General features: G+C 40.3%; 1 protein-coding gene across 1 annotated transcript in view; it reads right to left on the reverse strand.

Moving 5' to 3' along the window:
• The window catches only part of grid2 (glutamate receptor, ionotropic, delta 2), a 460,903-nt gene that overhangs the window by 16,620 nt on the left and 420,355 nt on the right, over positions 1-23,928 (reverse strand). Inside the window, exon 14 of the mRNA XM_046034186.1 lies at positions 15,552-15,718. Coding sequence (XP_045890142.1) covers positions 15,552-15,718 — 167 coding nt within the window. The remainder of the gene's footprint in view (positions 1-15,551; positions 15,719-23,928) is intronic.

Here is a 23,928-nt window from a genome sequence, read left to right on the forward strand (position 1 = left end):
TGCAGAATTTCCTGGGGGCAAACGCCTCCTGCATTTTCAATGACAACATGCTGACATGAGTGACAGTGCCCATTTCTCATCTTCATTTTTCCTCATATGGAATACACCAAATGTACTGAAATCAATCATGAAATGCAAATGAGCACTTAGACTGTTTATATAATTAATTTCATCCAAAAGCAAGAAAAACATGGCTCATTTCAATGTAAATCAGCTAAACAGGCTCAGCACGTCGGCTCTATAACCACGTCACTCTTGTTTAGGGACACTCCCTCATCACTTCCTGGGCTCTACTGAGCTGCTGGATTGGGGAACTACATAGTTGAAATACAAGCTATGGTTGTAACTGATGAGACAGAATCCCAATATAAGAGAAGAGAATAAAAAAATAAACAATTTGAGCAGCAAATCCACAAAAACCCATTCTAATAAGAGATCATGTCCACCAACTGCCGGCTTGATTTTAGGATCGTTTGGCTCAGATTGGCAAAGAATATCGCCAAGATTAGATACAACTTTGTGTAGATGATATGCAATATTGACTCAAATCAAATCTGATCTGCAATCGTGTTCATCAGTAGTAGTATAGTGACAGCACTGGCCTAGTTGTATGTCCTGGTTATTACTCTACTGACATGAAGAAGAGGTAGTCAGAGTAGAAATCTCTTATTGTACATCAATCCTGTATCTGTTCTTTTTCTTTCTTTTTTTTTTTTACTGGTGCAGTGGGCCCTGCTCCTTTTTCTTTCAAACATGTTAGTAAGTTACTTTTTGGACTGTCATATTGTACTGTAAAAACACAGAAATTGCTTCACGCTTGAACACTACTTGCACCCACAGAGTGCTAGATTGCTGGAGGTGTAATGGTGCAAAAACACTTCACTGTTGCATGCAGGACGTACTCTTAATATGTAACATCATGTTGACATGAACAGCACCTGTGTTTAATTAAACTCAACCACATCCTTACTAGTTAGGTGATGTGAGCTGATGACAGCATCACAGAAAAATCACTTTTTACGAAAGTTAAAACAAGCCCCCCCCACCCCGGGAATTGTTGTGCCTTTCATACAGTACTGACCTTTTTATCTGTCACTTTGACACTTTGACAACAAATGCTTCACACATGCACACACACACAAACAAGCCTGCACTCTGTCAGACTGTTACAGAAAGAGACAGATTACACACAGGCTAATGAGATGGCATAAGAGCGATCCAACCTATCAAAGAAGCCAGGGAATGTTTTGTCAAAACATTTCATCATGTTTTATTTGGAATGCAGCCAATTTCTAAAGATTTCTTGTCTGAGTTGATGTCTTTTCATGTATGTCAAACGAAAAGAGGCATGCTTTATGTTTAGAGTTTCTGTCTGTTATCTCTGCTTATGAGTTGACTGTTCTTATGTGTCACAAATGTCATATCACACAGGCCACAGAGCAGCACTTAAGGAGTGGAATTATCTATCTACTTTAACATCTGTGAACACAATTACTATTGACAGTAAACGCTGTTGTGACATAATTCTACAAAATATAAAACTGTTGACAGGGAACAAAAATCAGCAATGGAGAAGGTACTTAACATTTCTTTCATTGCAGAGAGGAATACAATACAATATATGCATGTTGGGGTTACTGGCCATTTTCAATTTGATGAATTCAAATACTCAACATTTTCATATCCTATTCTAGACAATCAAAACGATGCCAAACCAAACAACAAAGAATAACAAAAAGGCTGACTTCCTAAGTTGATCAAAGATAGAAACAAACATTTCAAAAGGAAACTTTCATCGGAGGAATTATTAGGATGGGACTAAGCTGTATGTAACTTTGAGGTAGGACGGAGAAGAAGAGATTTGAGATTCAGGACAGAGTGCTTTCTCTCTCCCCTCTATAATGACCCTGTCCGCCCGTGGAGCTCATCATCTATCATTCTGCACTAATTGGCCTATCAGAATTATGCAAAAGCTGCCTTCCCGATAGGCCCTTGAATCAAAGCCTAACACGGACATGCACTCACAAGTACACACATGCGCATGCACACAGCTACATTTACATTTACCTTAGATTTATCTCACTGAGGTTAAGTTGCCTTTATCCTGCCCACTGATGTACAAAAAAAAAACACTGATTCAACTCTAACACTTGCAGGAAAGAAGATAGAAATGATGACCATGCTGGTAATATTATGTGATGCTTGTGCCATGTTTTTCCTAACGTCAAAATACTAAACCCTGCCTGAGTTTGGACAGATGGTGGAAACCAAAAGTGAAGAGGAAGATAACATGCTACACTAAAGGGCCCTTTTAAATGTGATGGCAATCCAGTAACTCAAACGGAATATGAGCCCCCCTGAGTAATTCTAGTTCTAATCCTTGTGTATCAGTCTAGATCACTTACAGATTATGTAAGTGTGTTCGGAATGACTCCACACGTGTAAAATCAGAGTTAGCAGTGAGCCTAGAAGAGATCTTTGTTAACTCATGGCAGCTACTGGGTAAGGAATACTTTGTGAGAAAAAGGGAGCACAGTGATGATCATTTTTAAACACACAAAAGCTGTTCTTCATTTATCTGTGTCCCATGGCTGACAAGCAGGATGAAAGGCCACTGTGAGCTGCCTGACAAAAAAAACATGGGTTGAGTCAAAGGTTCCCTGCAGTACACCATCTGTCTCGATCTCTAATTTGTCTGCCGCTCTCTAACCAAAAGAAACACATCTCGCCTCAAAAAAACACAACACAAAACACACAGATTGGCTTGCGCACACACATATGCTCAAAACACAGTAACACAAATACTATACTATGTGAATGCATGCACAAGCAGTACAAGCCCATTCACACACTCAAATGTGTGCATGTTTTGCTCAGAAACAATGACAATAATGCAAGCTAGGAGCAGCTAATTAGTAGTTAGTTTAATAAGTGTGTGTGTGGGGGTGTGTGTTACAGTCTTTATGTCCTCATAAAAAATCCACTACATTACACAGAGTTTGATGGAGTTCATGAAAAGATCACAGGAGAAGAAATCTGATCTAATTTATTTCCCCACAGCAGTGTGCTTACCGAAAACTTTGTTTTGCTTTGTTGTTTTGCGTCTGAATGAAGAATATTAAACTGGGGTTGTATACTTATTTGTGAGTTTTTTTTCTCCTCCAGGGGCTGTAAGTGTTTTTTGCTCAAGGCGTCAGTGAGCACACTGCTGCCTGGGGTATAAAAAAATAGATCACTTTAATCACTAAAAATAGCATCTACTACACATCATTGCAGTCTGTGGTAGTACAGTAGCGGTATTAGGGTCATGGCCTGCATTATCCATTACAGGGGTTGCTATATTAATGTCAACTGCATGTGAACATCTAACAATATGCGTTGTTTTGCCAATGAAAATGTACAGTAGATGTGAGGGTTGCAATGTCAATGTCAGCTGCATGCAAGAGGGGAGTGAAGTGAGTGTGATAGGAGAACTGTAATTACAAGTGCAATTTGTGTCTATCTGGCTGTTAAGGCATTTTCTTTTGCGTAAAACAGATGTCCTGTGTGTGCATGTGTGTATATGTACTGAATGACTGTATGTGCGTTTGTAACAGTGTATTATTATATAGTATGTGTGTGTGGATATGGTGTATGCATACGTGTATCTTCCTGAGTATGTCTATGAAACAGCTGGTGTGCTGGGAGATGCATTAACACCATGTATGCGTAATGAGTTATCACCTGACTTTAAGATCGTTGACTTTGACTGGGGAGATCTATAATGACTTTAACACTCCCACTGGCTGTTAAAGCAAATGAGCGAGGGTTGCCCGTGTGGTTGTTGTGTGCCTCTGTGTATGTGCGCGCTCTGTCTCTGCCTCACCGTTCTCTCCGCATTGGCCGTTACTACGTGGACTAGATGTTGCCATGGCAACTATATGGCAGCAGCCTTGATGGTGGGATGATCACACATTATTAGTTGACTCAAGCAGAACAAAAAAGAACACCATGGAGATCTGGATAAAGGAGTAAGGGACAAAGGAAAGGAAGATAAGGCTAAAGGGAATATGTGAACGCTGAGAGAATGCTGTGAATTCTGTCAGGTGACAAAATAGAGGTAAAAAAATCATACTGAGATCACACAGTGGAGAAGAGAGAGAGAATAGCACAAGAAAAATGTAGGGATAGTTGCACATATGCATTGTGCAGAAAAGTTAGAAAACATGGCTCATAGCACATGGCAACATAATGAAACGACAGGAAAAGACATGTTGTGTCCCTCATGTTGTGTCCCTCTTTCCTGCGGAGAAACACACAATTGTGTTCTTGTATATGTGTGTTTGTTAGGACCAGAATGATGACATTTTTATAAGGTTATGAACTTTAGTTGGGTCCTCACTTTTCCAACAAGTTCTTTACGAGCAGCGTTACGTATGTATGTAACGTGTTACTGAGTTACTATAATATTATTAGTAACAATAATATTACTTCCCTCCCATTCACTAGTAGTGTAAGGGATTACTATTTTCAAAACAGTAATAATATTATAATTACTAACCTAAGCTAATAATTTACAAATTAAGCAGTGAACGTGAAACTTGTAGAAAGAAACTCCGGCCGCTACTGCCAGTGATGCATGCACTCAACGGGAGAGAGTGGCGTAAAGCAACAATTTATAGTTTGTAAAAACACTGAATACTGCTGGGTAAAAGCAGTAGTACAAAAGTCGGGATTGACTTGCTTTGCATCGGTGTCAGTAGTAAGTATATCAATGGTAATGTAACAAGTAACACAAGTAGTTGCTGTTAATACTCAGTAATAAGTAAAATCTACGAGTAAAGACTTAGTTACGTTTTTTTTTTCCTCCACCCGATGGTTAAGGTGGAAAGGTGGTTAGGGAATGCATGATGTCAGTGTGGATCCTCACCAGTATAGGAGTGCAAATATTTGTGATGCATATGCACAACTAAATTGCTGCCATCAAAGTCAAAAGAGAAAAGTGTTGAAAATATAATGCAGAATCCTTTTGTGGTCATAACAAGGGAACCCATCGAGTTATTTTCATGTGTTTGGATGATCAAAGTTCTGTATGGCTCCTTATGACTTAAATCTGTGTAATTCCTTCCAGACAAAAAATGCTTCATGTTTAAATATGTAAATAAAAAATAAAAAAAAAAGTGACATATGTTCCCTGTATTATCTAGAAAGTGGGTTTTAGGAGTTAATTTAACTTAACTTGACAGGAACATCTATTTGTAACAGTTTTAATGAGCAGCCCCTAATGTTATAAATGATATCCCTACTAGAGTGAAAATGGACTGTTAAGAGATTTCCCACTGCGTTGCTGCACCACTGCTGGGGTATGGGGAGTGTCTTTCAAACTCAGATGGATGGTGGGGCTGTTCCAAACAGAGACCACAGGTTACAAAGTGAGTTTCGAAAGCCTGTTATCTCAGCACCTGGCAAACTGATTGTTGAGTCATTGGTATTGATCAACTCAGCTATCAAACCCCTCTAGATATATTATGGCTATTTTCTTCTATGGGAGAGTAAAATTCTCACTTATTGCCCCTTTAAATGCACTGTAACTCCATATATTGTGTTGATTCTGCAGTCTTCTCCAGGCCCATCCATAAGGCCCCTATAAATGCAGGTTATGTCCCATGCTGCTCTTTCCCCAGTAGCAGATTTTACTGCAGCTGTAGCCTGTTAAAATGTAGAGCGGTGTGGGTTAGATGATCAAGCATAATGTGAAACAATTCAGTGAATTTCAGAACTGGCTAGAGAGACATCTTAACCGTTTCTGTGAGAGGTGTCGAGGCGTAGTGTGTCATCACAGAGCACACACTACCTTCTGAGGAACAGCGGAATGTGTCTGCAGCAACTACAGCCGTCTTGCTCTTCTATGCGAATATTCTTCTCCTGTCACCTCCGTAGCACACACAATTTTAAGTTGGAGACTGTGAAAAGTTGAAGTTGCGGTGAGGTGGAGACAGAACGTGAAGACCGAGGGAGAAGAGACGTAAGCGAGTCAGAGAATGAGGGGAGAGAGAGAATTGAGTGAGAAAATGTGAGGTGAGCAACAAAGCCTGGCAAGTGTGTTCAGTCAGGACGGATGGATGACAACAAAATCATACAGTGTGGGAAAGGAGAGCGCAGGTGAGAAAGTACGGGAGACAGGATAGGGGGGAGGTAAGAGAGGATAAAAAATAAGATGAGTGAACAAAAGAAGAATGTCAAATGAAATGAGCTGGGGGGGGGGGGGGGGGGGGGGGGGGGGGGGTGGATGAGTGTTGGGAGACAGAGGTGTTATGCTAAAATGAGTTTGTTGCTCTGAGACGGCCGTTGGATGTCAGCTCCTTAAATAAAAAGAACACTGGGTTGACAGCTCAGTTACTAGCTTAACACAAAGCTGGCAGCATCAGCAGTCTCTGGCTGCCTCTTTGGCTTTAGCCTCGCTGGAAAACATGATAGAGAATAGTGTTCATGTTTTAAAGTTAAAAGTAGTTTCCCTGTGGATCTGATGACGGCAGGGTCAGAAGAGTCCAAAACTCTGCTGTCTCAGTAGGCTACAAGCACAACTTAGAAAATATGGGATTTGTTTGTGAAAATATGTGTGCTAAAATGGTGAAGCCCGAGGCTGCAGGTATTTCAATTACTCTGGGTAGGCGAGAGTGACATTATGATTAGGGAGGTCAGTCTGGGAGGGAGCGCTGAGCTCAAGCACCCATGTCAGTAAACAACCGACCGAAGTACCCTTAGATGCTGAATCACCACAAGGTCTGCAGATTTTTGACCTGCCTGTAGAGATGAGGGGGGAATCAATAAAGCATCACATTATTAGCATTACATCATACTTTTCTTTTTATGTGAGCTGCCTCAAGGAACAAGCCAAACCTGTCAAAAATATATCACAAAGAAGCGCACGATCAGCTACACTGTTACAGTCACTTAGTCTATTTGTCCAAATCACTTTACAACTTTTGCACACAGGGCAGCGACTGAGTGTTAGTCAGGAGTAGAGACACTCAACAGCATCGACCCAGTCAGCCAAGTGCAACTACTGCTGATTATTCTCTCCCTGTGTTTTAGTAAAAAAAAAACTGAGAGAAGCTGAGATTGAAGCACACTGACCCAAAGTCACACATCAATACCCCAACGTCTGGAAAGTCTGTTCATTCAGCCATCGACTGCTGGAGTTGTCTCAGACAGAAGAAATATTATTCCAGAACTGGTGGTACATATTTGAGTTTGCTTTTGAGCGGGTTTATTTTGGTGCCAAATATAAAAAGAGTGAACTACAGAAGTCTCTCCAGTGACCTTCCTAGTTGTAGACTGGGTCCTTTCACTTCCTCATTCTAGTGGCTGAGAAAACATGCTGGCCTCTGTCTCACAGTTACAGCCTGTACAACCTGTTTGGATGCTGAGGAAATTTGCTGGATTTCTAAAGCTGGGTGCACATCAAAAGGAGAACAGACAGGACTTTAGCTGTCCCAGACACATTTGACAGATCAGAGAACATACTGTTTAAGACATCCTGATAGTTTCAAACATGTTGCTTTTCTCAGTGCAAGATCTGCAATGGGCTAATGCCAACATATCAGTCATCATATTACAAATTATGATAAGTAACAAGTGCAAACTACAAACAATGCACAAGCTGTGTGAACTTCAAAAAACTCAACCTCATTTATTTTTTAAAAACAGACAATCCAGAATTGACTTTCACCCTTACATTGGTGCCTGGCACTTTTTATTTACTGGACAAATTAATACACAGACAGGAGGCAATACAAACTCCTGTTCCATGCTCCAGGACAGGAAAGCCAAGTGAAAACGCAAATCCAAGCGAGGAGTCTTGTATTGCATAACTCTTGTCTGGGCCAAAGATATTATATGCATTGGGTAAGACAAGAAACAAAATGCAATGATGTCATTCAGTGAGAGCGAGTCTAATTTGGAGGTATAGCCCACATACACGGATCCACATATGTATATCTGCTGGGGGGGGGGGGCTATCCCAACATGCACTCCTCGAAAGACATGGAAACACGTGGTGCACAGGTCACCACAGGAAACAAACACAGCAGGAAACACCACAGCGAACCAAGCAGGGCCAATGTTCCAGCACAAGACCGTCTCTACTGTGAGGCACCAGTGAAAGTCACTGACCCATCATGTTGCCCTTTCAATTAAAACTATGTTACTATATTGAAACTCAAAGAATGGGGTAAGAGAGGTAATTTACCCATGAGTCTTTGGTCCCTCAAGTAAAGTTTGCAAAGCAAAATAATTCCAATTAGCGCTCTCCGGGTTCAATGTCATTGACACTTTGTCAACAAAGTTTTCACTTTAGCATCATTAAGCCACAGTGTATGGGTGAACTGGAACAGATTATGATAAACAATGCACAGAAGTCAAACAGTCATTAACCATCATTAACACGTCGAGGGAGTAAGAGAGAGACAGAGAGAGAGTGAGAGAGAGACATCCCCATCATTAATTGTGATTAATAAAGATTTAATGCATACACTAAGTGTGTGGGTTGAGTTTTACTGTGATAGATTGGTAGAAGAGTGACAGCTTTTGAGTGAGAGTGCTTAGACAAAGACATAGTGAGAGGGAGAGTGATACAAGATTGAAAGTTGACATAAAATAAATTTTTTGTTGTGCACACCCACAGTCCTATCTTTGCTCACAACCCTCGGGAAAAAAATGCATTGTTTTCCCCCATGGATGGTGATTTCCATGGAATGAAAAAAAGGCATCGGAGCCTCCGGCTTAATTTAAACTGAATCAAATAATTTTTCAATCAAAAAATTCAGGAGCTCTGATCAAGCCTTATTTTGATAATGCATGTAGCTCTTGGTACAACAAACAGGCATAAAACTCAGGCACGGTCCTCCTGATTTTGAAGCATTTTGAGGGCGAAGGAATTTTGGCAAATTGTTACTTATGCCGTATGTGGATGTGCTTCTTTTTCCATTCTGCTTTTATTTTGGTCTTATTTTCATAACCTATGGGACCAAAATGTAAATCTGAAAATCTTCTAATAGAAATGGTCAATACAATAAATTAGGTAAAAGTCAAATTTTTCATTGAGGACTTTGACCTTATTGAAACTGTTCTAATTAAAATGTGTTTATCCTAATGTAGTTCCAAGACTTTAGTTATTCATCCAACATAGTATATATAACTACTATGTAAGCAAGCAAAAGCTGCTCTAGGCAACTTTTGTTTTTCTGGCAAAACTCACTGCAGTAACATTCAAAAAGGTGTTGCACAGACTGTGTGCAATCAAACTCCACTCTACTGGACAGTGAGCGCTGCTCTGTTATCATTGGGCATAGGTGATGAATTACAAACTTCAAAAACAAGGCACAGCCCTGCTCAGTAAAGTTATTTATCACACAAAACATTGCCACAACTGTATATACCCACCACTGGTTAACCTTAGGGCTGCAACTAACAAATATTTTAATCAACAATTGATCTCTTGATTATTATATTAATAAATTAATCAGTCGTTTGGTAATTAAAAACTCAGAGAATATTGAAAAATGCTCATCACATTTACTCAGAGCTCAAAGGCTTAGTTTTGTCCCACCAACAGTCCATAACTCAAAGATGTTTACAATTTAAGATGATTCAAGACAAAGGAAAGCAGAAAATCCACTGGAACATTTTTGCTGAAGAAATTACTTAAACAATTATGTCAGTTGACTAACCCATTAAATCAACTAATGGTTGAAACTCTAGTTGACTTACCGACCGAGTTTTGTAGGCATAACAACTGCAGTGAGTTGTCAAATGTGTGACTGAAAGGCAGAAAGCACACCTCCTTAAACAGAGCTAAACAAAAGACAGTTTCACCTACAGTGATACTAACAAAGTGGTTCTTCAAAAATGCCTCAGACAACTGTGACAGAAAGCTAACAGTACAGGACCAGCTCCTCTAAAGACTCTGTTTACAACCCCTCTAAAGTGTGAGATTTACATTTGCAAAGGCAGCTTTAAAAACCATTTATATGTTTCCTTCAATGGTGCAATTTACTTTATCACATACATTTCCAAAGAATAACTCCACTACATGATTCATTAAATTTCACTTCAAGGTTCGCAATAACCAAACTTTCACAAGTCAGTTCATCAACAGTTTTTTAACTATTGTTGACAATTTTATTGTCGTGAGTGCTGCTGAGATAAAAGCCTGCCAGAATACTGAAAGCATCACAAACCAAGTTGTTTTTATGAGTCGTATAGTTTACTTTGTATTCACTGGGACACAGAGCACTTTAATATCACTTAAAAACAACTTTTAGTAGAGGGCAACTTTCATATTAGTGACACATCACTTACTGTGGTTGGACTTCACTTTATTGTCTGGATAGGATATGAAATATATACATAAAAGAGCAGTAGGACATAGAGGGAACAATGAAGAAAGAATGCATGGCTTGCTGGATTTAAGACTGAAATAAATGCAAGTCTGCACCAAATATATTAGTGATAGATGGAGAGAAAAATAAATAATCTTAATAGTTATCACTTACACACATATGCAAACCCCTTGCCCTTGCTATCTCTTTTGTATTTAAAGATGTGGCAATAAGGGAGACACATTAGCTGGGGTTGGCTTCTTACACTGTCACATTACTCACATGAAACCCATACTCAACAACACAATCATGAACTTGATTAAGCCCTCTCTCATCCAGTATTTACATATTGGAATTACAAGATATGAAATAAACAAACCTCCCCAGCCCTCAGAGAGTTCCAATCCCTCACAGCGGTCCGAAATCCTAACTTATTTCCCAAGAATATCAGAGCTGATGGACTATTTTTTACTCTGTAGTTAATTTCATACAACCCAGGTCAGACATCGCAAGCTAATATCATTTCTACAGAATGAAGCCAACTCACCACAGCAATCTAACCCATGGTCTCTGAGGTGTGATGTGTCTGTGATTGCTGCAATGATTTGTCGCTGTTGTACACATCATTTGGTCCCTCAAGAGTACCATACAGCATGTACTGCAATGGTCCCCACAGAAAGACAGCACACCATGGCTCTATTTTAGAAGCACTCAGCTATCAGCCCGCAGGCGACTGATGAACACTTGCCTGCAGCCAGGTAATAAAACAGTAATATGACTGTATCTTTGTTGTTGAATTTCATGTAACAGGTGGTGAGACCATTATCACATTCATTTGGTAAATGTGGCATTCTTTGTTCACCCCATGTGTGCCCACATTGAAAAGTAGGATTTTTATGAAACCAACACTCTGATAATATGACCCTGATATAAGGATATAATTAATTTTCTCTGAACTGTCTACTACTGACATTTACCATTCACTTTCATTGAATGTGTCTTGCACTGAAGATAAAGTCAAAATGTCAATTCTGCAGTCCTGTCCATAATCACTGACAAAGATGCACCTGATCTATCTTGCAATCGAAATGTAAAACTTCGTGTTCAATATGCACAATGAAATGTCTGGCCTGCAGCTTTTCTTAATCAGACTGCAGCACCCTCAAGATGTCCATCTGCTATGGATTAAATCTTCTATTTTAAATTTTCACATCAATGCCTGCAGACACACACAAAATAATATATGCCTGGGAGAGATGTCTTACGTTTTTTAGACAATCTTGCCCCTTCAGCACTTTACTATTCTTCATTTTGTCAGTAGCTGTCAGTTTAAATTAGCAAACTAGCCCTTTATACTACAGTTTTCTGACTCTGGTAAATCTGCAGGCTGTCTACATCAATCACACAGCAGCGCCCACACACAAGTGCAAGCACGTACAGAGTATACATTATTTGTTCTTTAGTATCCCCCCCCCCCCCACACACACACACACCCCACTCTGGCAATGCCTTCTTCATAACAAACAAAGTGGCTGAAAATGATTAAGTTGTAGCAGTCTGTCTATTTCTACAGACACAGCTCTGCCCTCTTTCTTTCTCTCCAACACAAATACATTCTTTTTCATCTCTCACATTACCTCAGGGGACCTGCAGATAGTAAACACTCCTCTCAAGTATGCGGAATACACACACTCACTCATACACAAAAAGTAAGTACTACTCAGAAGTTGCAGACTATTTGAGTTTTTATTGATAACTGGTATATTTTAAGTATTGCCTCACATGTTTATGTGCAGCATATTTGTTTTCAAAGGAGAAACAGAGCTCTGTTTCAGTATATGAATATCACTAGAGTTATTAGTCTATGAACAACAAGTAATATGTGACTATTGTGGCACAGCATGACATCAAACTAAATTCTAATGTGTTTACAATGCTGTACTATATCAATTAGTCACTGAAGGCATGGATAGAAATGGGTGCATCAACAGTTTGAGCTCTAGTGAAATGCATACATTCTGTTGTTTTAAAGTTTCAAACAAGCACAGGGAAGGCTTGGTTTACGATGGAGTCGGTGGAAACAAGATGGCATTGTCAGCATAATTAAGTTAATTATTATTTTGGATGTAGAGAGGAAATGCATGGGGACCCAATATTTACGTTTGTGGGACCCCTTTCTAAGTACTTCATGGAGCTCGATTTGAAAACAATAGAAAGAATGGTCTGAAATCTGTCAGAATCTATGAAAAACAACTATGAGAAGAAGCCAAACCCATGGAAAGTAAGTTATCTGAAAAAATGTTGTGCTAGACAGAATCTAAAGCCTTAACAGATATTGATAGAGAATGTGTTCTTCTGAAACAAAGACAGATAAGCCTGGGGCTGTAGTCAATATTTTTCTTCTGTTATCTCATGTCAAGACATGATATTTCAATTGTAAACATACAAAAAAAATACCCGACAGAATATATTGATACAGGAGCAGTATCTTTACACTAAGACTGTGGTTCCTGACATATGCCATTAATGACACATGTGCATGTACTGGCATATGGGAAGGCTTTGTCAGGCCTTGCAGATGTTGGCTGCTTTTATAATTCCTCCCATTAACTCCAGTAGTTTCGGGCTGGCTTTTGCCCCGTCCACCCTGAACTATGTGTTACTGCTTTAGAAATCCCATTTTAGTGACTTTTATGACATCCATATAGCAATCCCCTGATGAGAACAAAATCATGCCCATCTCATTTCTGTAGATACTGCAGCCCGTGTCATTTGGTAAACTTAATAAGACTAAGGGCCTGTGTCCACCAAAGCATTTTTCTTCTGACGCCAGCGTCTATTTTCAATTCAATGGGAGTGCTGCGTTTTTCCAAGCTGGTAAAAATGGCAGGAGCGTGACGAGGCGCCGAGCCTCTTTTCCGCGCTGGGCACTGAGCTTTGGGAAAAACGCTGAGCTCGTGCAGGAGAAGCGGGACAATCACCTCACCGAGCACATCCGATCTTGAACGAAACAATGTGTCTACTTGCCGAGGTGTTTCCTCGCCCGCAAAATCTCATGAACCCACGTAAGGACAGTCTGTGTTCTCATGTTTCAGCTTTCTCTTCATGCAGAGCAAAGGGCCAGAGCAAGTAGGCCTACATACTTTGCGGTTACATTTTTACATTCACTAAAATTAAGTAGGCTACCCTACTTGCAACATATCGCCTCCATGGAAATGATGTATCATAGCAACCACAGCGTCTCGAAAAAAGATACTGCGCCTCGGAAACGCACGGTAGCACTCCCAGCTAGGCATTTTCAGAACAGCAGGTGGCGTTTTCAGCTGGCAAAAAACGCTTTGGTGGACACAGGCTTATATATTAACACTTCCTCTCACTATTTTAGAAATGTGCGGTTACAGCATTCTGGGCTTGTTGTTGCATACAGAGATCACAACTGACTGCTTGATAATTTGATAATAACAACCCCAAAAATGACTTTGATGATAAAGCAAATCTTTGCATAAACCAGTATAAACGCAGATATAATCCACAACAGAATCACTAGTATTAAAGTTGTTTATGTTCTGCTCAAACACAGTGGTGGTTGTTCTAGTTATTGTAAGGAAAAACACAATCTAACCCAGTAAATTGTTCTATTTTGAACAAAAGGGGGTGCACCAGTCAACACAAATCCAATTGTAATCAACACTTCTCCAGACTTTCTATGACCAAGCCCCCACACATAATCAAGCCTAGTGAAACATTTCTATTTGTGGTGTAAGGGCATGGACTGCTAATACAATTCCTGTTAAACCTCATCTTTGTGCTTCATTAATCTGTATAATACAGAATGTCAGGAGGAAAAATCTAAAAAAAATCATAGAGGAGAAAAACAAAACAATTATACCTCTGTGATTATTTCTTTCTCCTGATAATTTCTGTGTCTGTTTTTGTTTGAACCATGGGGACTAGTGTAAGTAAACGGTTTGAAACTGTCATCCCGAGAGTGTGACGTTGCCCCCAAAATAATAGGAGGGAATTGGAAACATGCCTGTCAATTAATTGCTTGTTTATTTTAATAACAGGCATGATAGGCAATATTCTGAAGCGCAATGCTCCACTGGATATAGAGCTATAAACAGACAGGCCTAGTCACTCACACACTCTGTAAAACTCCGACATTCCGGCCCATGCCCATAAATTGTGTTTCCATCACTTGCCACACACGCACACGTGCACACGTACGCACGCATGCACGCATGCATGCATGTACGCATGCACGCATGCACGCACAATAAATTATGACAGCTTAATGAAGGCATAAGACATTTCTGTTTTTCCCTCCTCTTAAAATGATCCCATGCTTGTTCACATATAAAGCAAACATGATTCTCTGTTGGGATGCAAGCAGCCCTTATGTGGCCTTCACAGAAACACTTCACCTCATATGACTGAAACTGCAAACAAACAAGGCACTCAGCATCATGGAAGCACATCAAAGGCAGCAGCTCAGCAGCCAAGGGGAGATGAGTGAATGACCTATGTGTGGTGTCTGCAGACATTGCTAAGTTTCATAATAGCCATAAGGGACCAGATAACTAGTGAATTAATGCATTCAATTACTTTCCTGATCCATGAGATACTGAGATACCCCTGCTGTGTACTCCAACAACAAGGCAACAGCTGGGATCAGTTTGGAGACATCTACACTGTCTGCTGCTGACTTAATTGTGAAGCCGTGTTGTCGGACTTGCTTAACCTCAGTGTGAACCAATGGTTGGTGCTGATGTTAAGTAACCCGGCTGCACACAAGTTGTAGGTTGCAAGTTGTGAAAGTGCCATTCGCCTCTTTCCTCTGGAAGATGGATGTACAATTTCATCTGCTATTTACTTGGTGTCTGACCTACAGAGGATATTTTTCAAGCAGGAAGAGGGGCAAATTTTATGGGACTGGCCATTTTTTATGCAGTTGAAATGAATTTGGAGCAGTAAAAAACTTACATGACCTCTCCTGAAGTCAGAGAGAATGTATTTTCACAACTCTTCTTAAGACCTGGGGCTATTTCTAAAACTGAAAATAATATAACTCAAATTAACAGTATGGAGCAAAAACTGCAGGTCAGTGTGCATGTGAAACATTTCTTTTAAATATCAAATAAAATGCAGTCATGGATGCTGCTGACTGTTGTTTACTTTTATGACTCTTACCTCTGGGAGAAAATGTCCCTGTAGGGGCTGCCGTGCTGCATGGCGATACCATACCCACGGTCTGGTGCGTTGTTGCTGACGGAGTAGAACGAGCAGTCCTCGTCATTATTGGCGACGTACTCCAGCACTGCTGCATCCCACACAAAGCCAAACCGACCATACTTCACCTGAAAGAAAAGTTAATTATATTCAGAAAGGTGCATCTTTACCTCAGGTAAGACATTCTGTTGAGTTACTGAGATGATTCTCTAAGAGAATAATTCTATTATTTAATTTAACAAAAACACTAGGTCAACAAACCAGTGGAGGCATATTATCCCACATATTGACCCATATTTATTGTGTTGGCACTATATATAACACTGCCTTGTGCAGACCCACAATTTGTTGAAACCACAGACTTGCAGCGGTATTTTATATGCATGTATTCCTTGTGCATTTCATTCCTTTTTTCCTTGGTTGAATGTCTACCTACAGAGCCTGTTTCTGCACTACCCCGTGTCTATCTTTAGCAGACTTCAGCAAATACAATCTATTACATACAATGTTTGCAACAACAGCATTTTAGGATCTTTTATTCAGTGTCTAGATAATAATAATAATAATAATACTCCTTATTTGTAGATGATGTTTTTAATCGCAGATGCCTATAAGAAAAGTGACGGGCAGGTATGTTTGAGAATAGATTTTTATTTGGAGTTTAACTTATCCTTAATCAATTCTGAAATGTTCTATAAACCCACTCCTTTGTGGATGAGCTGAATCATGGTTAAGTACATTCTGCATAGGCACTGTGGAAGTGGTCTACAAGGACTTACTCATCCTAGCGCACATATTTCATAACCATGGTCTACCAGCATTTTCTAGTCCAAAAATTGCGTTGCATCAAGATTACACTCTTGATTACACTCACGGCCTCTGTAGGATGGCAAACTTTACAACACGGCAACTTCACTGTTTAACACTCCCTCTAGACTGTAGGTGCACAAGTGTTAATGGCCTGTTGGCTCATCTTTATTGCAACCTGTGTGGGTATGTGTTGGATATGTTTTACATTTTTATGTGAATGTCCTTATTTAGTATGTGTATGGGTGGGCATGTAAAGTGTGTGCTTGCAGCTTGTGTTTAAGAACTGAGAAGGTCAAGGTGAGAATCACTGCTTTATAGAAGTTAAGGTGGCTGTTGTTAACATGGCTTCTCATTAACATTCAATAAATCTTTATTTTTACAGGAAAATGAAAATTGGAGAACAAACAAACGGGTTATGATATTCATATCGTGACACCTCCTCTGACAGTTCACTCAAATAGACACACACACACACACATATGCACACAGACTTTTCTTCTAACGCATTAGTTTGGACTTGGTGTGTCAGTAACTTTAATGGAGCTTTATGAATTTTTCAAACCCCTCTGTCTTCGCTGTGTGCGCGCATGTGTGTATGTATCACCTCAGTTGGCCTATGTGTGATGACTAATGTCGGACAACTGACAAAACCTTCTGATGGCTGTAGTCTTATAATGTGTGTGTTTGTGGTGTGTGTAATGTAAATGCGCCGTACTTGTATAGCGCCTTTCTAGTCTTTTCGACCACTCAAAGCGCTTTTACACTACATCTGCATTCACCAGTCACACACAGCCTAAGTGCTCAAACAGAAACTAACATTCACTCTCATTCATACACTGGCGGAATAGCCAGGGGCAAATCGGGGTTCAGTATCTTGCCCAAGGACACTTCGACACGCAACCAGGAAGCCAGGGATCGAACCGCCGACCTTCCGATTAACAGCCAACCTGCTCTACCTCCTGAGCCACAGCCGCCCCTACCTGTACACCTGTGTGTACAGGTATGCATTAGTGTATGTGCATGTGTGTGCAATAATTCACTGCAGAGCATCAGAATGGTTCATTCTGATCTTTACTACCTTAAAAAGAATGGAGAGAGCACTTTATTGCTTTGAAGAATAATTTTATGGCTATTCGTTATTGCTTTTGAATTGGAAAGATTATGGGCTTTGTGGAAAGGAAATTAGTAAAAAATCTGTTTCAGCAGCTTACAATTGAAAATTAAGGACACTTTTTCTCACTACATTTGGGTGAAAAGGGCTAGAAACAATTATTATGCACAGGATGTAGGCAGTGACCTCTGATGTCAGCTATACTGAAAAAGCTGCGCTAATTTCATGATCATAATCCTTTAGCGTTCAGACACTTCACTTGCTAAGTATAAAAAATTCCCACAATCGAACAAAAAGTGTTCATTCTGTGTATTCCACCTGTTTGGAGAAAAGCCTCCATCTTCCAGTCTGTGTCAGTGCCAAAACAACATAGATGCGTCAACTTGTGTTGGTCAAATAAGTGAAGATGATGGCACAATGATCACGTTTAACCTTTATTGTATGCATTTAAATTTCACCTCAGTTTAAATATATAATTTTGTCATGGTGGACAATTTGCATTTTTTTCTATATACAATTAAAATGCCCATTTTTGCTTTTGAAAAACAACTGACAAACCCTTTAACAGCATCAGAAAAACACCAATAACATCGATTTAGTTAGATTTAGCAATATTATAAAAGACTCAAGTTAAGACTGATAACAACTTCCAAGGCTGTCTTTTGAATGTTGGTGATCACATTTGGATCATGACATACCTTTAAAGGAAAGGGCACAAACATAAGTAGGTAATTTTTTTTTTTTTTATGTGTTGATACATTTCAGAAGCAAGGACAGGGAGGAATCAACACTACTTTGACTCATGAGCAATTTTTAGAAGAAGCACAATAGAGAAAGACTTGGATAAACTGAACTCTTCATCAACCAATGTCAAAAAAAGCTAGATCTCAAAAGACAAACACACACAAAAAGATTACAAAACTGAGTCTTTATCAAGTAAACATGAGATAGAGCGAATAAGTGAGAGTGGAGAGAGTACGGCACATTATAATAAACACCATGAACCAAAAAGACTAAGGGTTAAAGAGAATATGTGGAGAAAAGGTAGAGCGCATCAGGCTTCAATTATTCTTTCGATAACAAAGTCTCCTGTGATTTCAACAGGACGGCACAGGAGGTAAGATTAGTGGTGTCTTCATAATCTAAAATGGCAAATCATGGAGTTGTGTATGGGTGCTGTGATTACTCAAAACCTCATTTTCTATAACAGAATTTTTCAGCCATGGGTTGAACTAACATGGGGTCTTTATATCACAATAAGATCCCTGTAAGTTCAGTGTGTCTTCTTGAAGCTTCAATCCAATTAAACTAGACTCCATAAAATAACAATTATAGCAATACCAACATTGCATACAATCACATTAATACACCACAATGAAAATGATGCTGAAGCCTGTGAAGGGAAATGCTCTTGCCTGCAGCTGCGTCTCACAAACGTATCTGTGAATGGGGAGCACTTGATTTGATGTACCAGAACAAGCACTCTACATGCAAAGCAGCAGTTTAATATTGGATCAAGTTTTAATAATTACTAAAGACAAAATTGTTATCTGGGTGTCGGTCGGGGTGGAAGGCATTAAAGTGATGTGTCGAAGGTCAGCTTGCCCCTGGTGCTGCTCTACCTCTGATTGCAATCCTGATTATTTAAGAATCTGACATGAAAAGGTTCACAACTTTCTAAGTTCTGAGAACTTTGGAGCCCAAAAGACATTGTCATGGGCCAGAGCAGTCTGAGAGAGCCTTTACTATTCTCTTTATCTGCCCACTGAGTGCATGTTAAATGTACTTACAATACTACTTTCCAAGTGTCTGACACTCATAGCTCATATCCCTTAAGTCTGCAGGCCTGCAAAAGTGTTGTAGAAAGAGGGTGCAGACTTAAACACTACTTCTATCCGTTGTTATAGGAAATGTAAGGTCACTGACAAGCAAGATGGATGAGCTCTTGAGTTGGGTAAGGACTCAGCGGGATTATCTAGGCAAAGCAGCTTTATGTGCTTCACAAGCTGCATTTGCATGCACACCGTAACCAGGCAATGGGCCATACTCCAATTAAGGTGTTATCCAGGTTAAACTGTTTACATGCACCTCTGACACCCTGTGATAGAGTATCCATGTTTCCACTTAAAAAAATAATCCTGTACACCTGTGGTGTCCTGCACGCAGATGAAAGTGCGCCAGTAAAAATAAAGGAAAGCTGGCTACCTCATGCTTCTTTGACTAAGACCTCTTTATTCATAGCAGTAGAGTAACATAACAAGTAACAAACAAACATAGACTGGAGAATAGTTAAATAAACATTTCTGAAATATGCTAATGAAATACAATATTTTGAAGAAAATAAAATACATTTGTGCTTTATTACAATGCCAGAGCTGAGAGTAAACCTTAAAAGCTAAAGGAGCAACACATTTACAGGTCACAGCTAAATACTGCTGTATATAGTGTGACATAAATATTGTATCCATCATTAAAGTGAGCGTCAATATATGTCAATACAGAACTAGGTTAGATCTTAAAATTCAAAAATAATGACTGAGATTTGCTTGCGGGCTCACTTAATTACTCCAGGGAGTGCAAACATTGCAACATTCGTTTCGATATCTCGCCGTGGGACACGCCCCTCGCGCCGTCCCCTAGAAGCTATTTTACATTACGCCAGTCCTGACTGGCAGACAGACGTGACGTCTGCTCCCCAGAGGAGGGACTTCCTCCTGCTATAAGAGCTTGACATAACGTTCTCTCCTCAGTCTAAAACCTCTTCTCGCTCCTAGAAGCTAACACTCGGATGGTAGGTATAGTTAACGGGCTAGCATTGCAGTTCACAGAGCGTGCTAAACACTTGCTGAACACTACCTTAAGCTACATAGCTTTCTGAGTTTAGTAGCTGGGCTGTCATCAAACAGTAGCTACTACAGCTAACCACCATACAAGCTGCTTACCAAAGTATTCATCATGTCGGTACCTGACCCTTCCCTCACCATGGACAAAGACAAGCCGACTAGGACATGCACGTGTGGTAATAAGATTGCTGGGTAGACACCCAACCTGTGTGCTCAGCGTGTGTCTAGGGCGACAACGTGGTGGCTCTCCAGAGGCCCGTTCCAGTTATTCTGACGTTTTTGCAAAAGCTACTCGACAAGGGCTTGGCATTCTCCACTGTCAACGTGTACTTAGCTGCTAATTCGGCATGTCACATAGGTTTTGGGGACAAAAACGGTTGGCCATCATCCTCTCATTTGCCAGTTTATAAAGGGTGCCCGGCGCCTCCACCCAGTGTCTTGCTGCAGAAGCTTGGCTGTCCCATGGGATTTATTAGTGGTGCTTGATGCATTGTCATGCCCACCATTTGAGCTTTTACATCAGTTGGAGCTTAAGACGCTCTCCTTTAAAATGGCTTTGTTGTTCGCGATGGCGTCTGCTAAACGCATAAGTGACATCCATGCATTGTCGGTGAACCCATGCATGCAGTTTCACTTGGGAAAACCCCTAACAAAGCAGTTGCGACCCCCAGCAGGGCTGCACGTTCATTCCACTCACGGAATGGCTACATCATGGGTATTGTTTCAGGGTGTTTCAGTTGAAGAAATATGTGCTGCTGCCAGCTGCGCAACGCCTCACACCTTCACCAGGTTTTACAGGCTAGATGTTACTGCGCTCTCACTGTTTCACGCAGTTTTGGGTGTGGGTTCGGTGCCTATCTAGCTGGCTGTTAACGGCTGGTCCTCGGAGTAAGCTTGTCTGGCAATACAGGAGTCTCCATATCTTATATTGAGATACCGAAACAAATGTTGAAAGAGAACTTTAGGTTAAGAAATTAACCCCAGTTCTCTGAGAACATGAGTGAGGTATCTCACTAGATCACCCTCCTTGCCTGGAGCGAGGAAGAGAGTTGTGCTTACTAGGACTGAGGAGAGAACGTTACATCAAGCTCTTATAGCAGAAGGAAGTCCCTCCTCTGGGGAGCAGACGTCACGTCTGTCTGCCAGTCAGGACTGGTGTAATTTAAAAATAGCTTCTGGAGGAGAGTGCGAGGGGCGTGTACCATAGTGAAATACCTCACTCATGTTCTCAGAGAACCAGGGTTAATTTCTTAACATAAAGTTTTCTACTGGTACAGTATGACTAGATAGAGGTAAACACAGCAGTAAGAGAAGAGGGGGAGGCTGGGATATATTTGCTATTCTTTATTTGGCATCACCAACTCACGCATCAGCAAAGTGTAGACACTGAATTAGTTATTAGAAAAGCCAGATTACCTGGATTAAGGGATTTCATGTGTCATTGTTTTTGTGCAAAAGGAGGTTTGTGGTTGAAGGACGACCACTGGTTATAAGAGCCTGGATGGAGGGGAATAAGCTGGCGCATCTGTTTATCACACCATGCTCAAACTCACATTCCACAATCTTTCCACCAATTAGACTCTGGTTTGACCTATGTACCTACCCCCGCTTTAATATGTTCTTGTTATGTTGTAACATTTTCCTCTATGCTTAGAAAGTATATACAGAAAATATCATATAGGCCTGGCTATGATTTCTGATGTCAACACACACACACACACTTGAAAGCTTTTAGCCTTGCTCAATCACTGGCTGTTGCATCTGGCGCTATTCTCAGAGGACGGGATGACCAATAATAGAAGAGAACAGCATGTCTCAAACAAAAGTCTCAATCAACACATCCAAACATGCACAGCCCCACTGGTGGGCTGTGTGCATAAAGAGTTTGAGAGTCAGTGTTCAAGATATTTTTGGTGCTAAACATAACCTTTTAAGTAGCATTTCAGAGTCATCATTACCATCATTCAAATGGGGGGCAAGGGATAATTTATTGCACTTGCCCATCATCATTAAGTGGCATCAAGAGAACCTTTTAGTGTATTTGAGCATTGCTATCAAATCTTTAAGTGCTGCGGATAATAACTGTGGTTGTATTTGTAGGCCTTTTCTCAAGTGAACTCTTCATTAAATATGTTCAGCCTGAGGTCTTAACCTGTTGAAAACATCTGTACTGTGAGATTAGGTTATCATGCACATGCAGTATGTATACGCAAGCAACACTTACTGTAGCCCACTCACTCGACACTAACTGCTGTATCTCAGATATGTCGCATAACAAACACAAACACTGTACACATGCACACACTTTTCCTTCTGTTCATTGTCCAGGGATGTGACTCTAGTTGTGCCAAGGTTATTATAAGAAGCTATTTTCCTTACACTTTGGCAACGACCACAGTCACACACACAGATACACACAATCACATGCAAACAACGACGGTAGGGCATTAGCCTGCCTCCTTACAGACCACACAATCACACACACAACATCAAACATCCACCAATGAATCCTAATCATTGCATTGGACCTTGTTTTTCTCCCTCATGAATGTGACACAGCCAACTGAGTGAGATCCATAATCACTAAATTAAAGCCATCTCAGCATCTCTCTTCCTTCTCCATCCGCCTTTTCTATCGCTCATGACACTTTTTAATTTCCATCCCTCCTTACATGGGAGGAGAGAAAATGAACCAAATTAATTTTCATTGTTTATGTTCTATGTGTCTTGTTTATCAGTTTTAAAGAGTTTTAGTGATGGCAGAGCTCATTTAATGAAGCCATAACACCACTGAACCATGAGTCTGAGCTATTTTTGCTGCAGCTCTGATTTTTGTTGTTGCAAAGGGGCAAGAAAAGAAACAGGGTTAAAAGAAACTAATATTTCATCATTTTCCTCTATTATTTGTCATTACGAGTCCTACATATTCAGGTAAAACACTGGGTGGTGACTAGAATGTTAACTAACTAGTGTAACAGAGTCAACATAGAAATTTATCAGAATAACCTAAATAAAGAAAACAAAAGGTGATTAAATGGTACCAGAGATGGGGAATCGAGTTAGAGACTCGGACTCGACTTGAGACTCGTCCTCAAAAGACTTCAGACTCGACCTCGAGGTGCGGGACTCGTGAACAATGTTTATTGTAACACGTAGCATCTGCTGCGCACGGCCGCATGTGAGAGAGGACAACAAACACCGCAGCTGCTGAGCATTTCATCATAAACTTTGGCTTTAAAACTTCATAAAACAAGACCCAAACTGCTGAACACAAATAGGTTAGTAACCTGTGGTGAGTAAACATGTTTAGCTCAGCATTGGCCATCTAACGTTAGCTTGCTTCTTGCTTCAGCTACGACCGACGAGAGGTTTATATCTGTCATTCGTTATGAAAAGATGAATGAGCGTTTGTTTACTTGCCAAACTTGTGGTGGTCGATAAACGTGATTATTTAAGTACCGCTGGCTACCATCACATTAATTATTACCGTTGGCTAGAAAGAGGTTACAGGTTTATTGTTGACCATGTAACCTTACAGTTTTATTTAGTTATAACGTTACACTGGTTTGAGAGT

Source organism: Micropterus dolomieu, linkage group LG21 (genome assembly GCF_021292245.1).
Source record: "Micropterus dolomieu isolate WLL.071019.BEF.003 ecotype Adirondacks linkage group LG21, ASM2129224v1, whole genome shotgun sequence".
Classification (NCBI taxonomy): Eukaryota; Metazoa; Chordata; class Actinopteri; order Centrarchiformes; family Centrarchidae; genus Micropterus; species Micropterus dolomieu.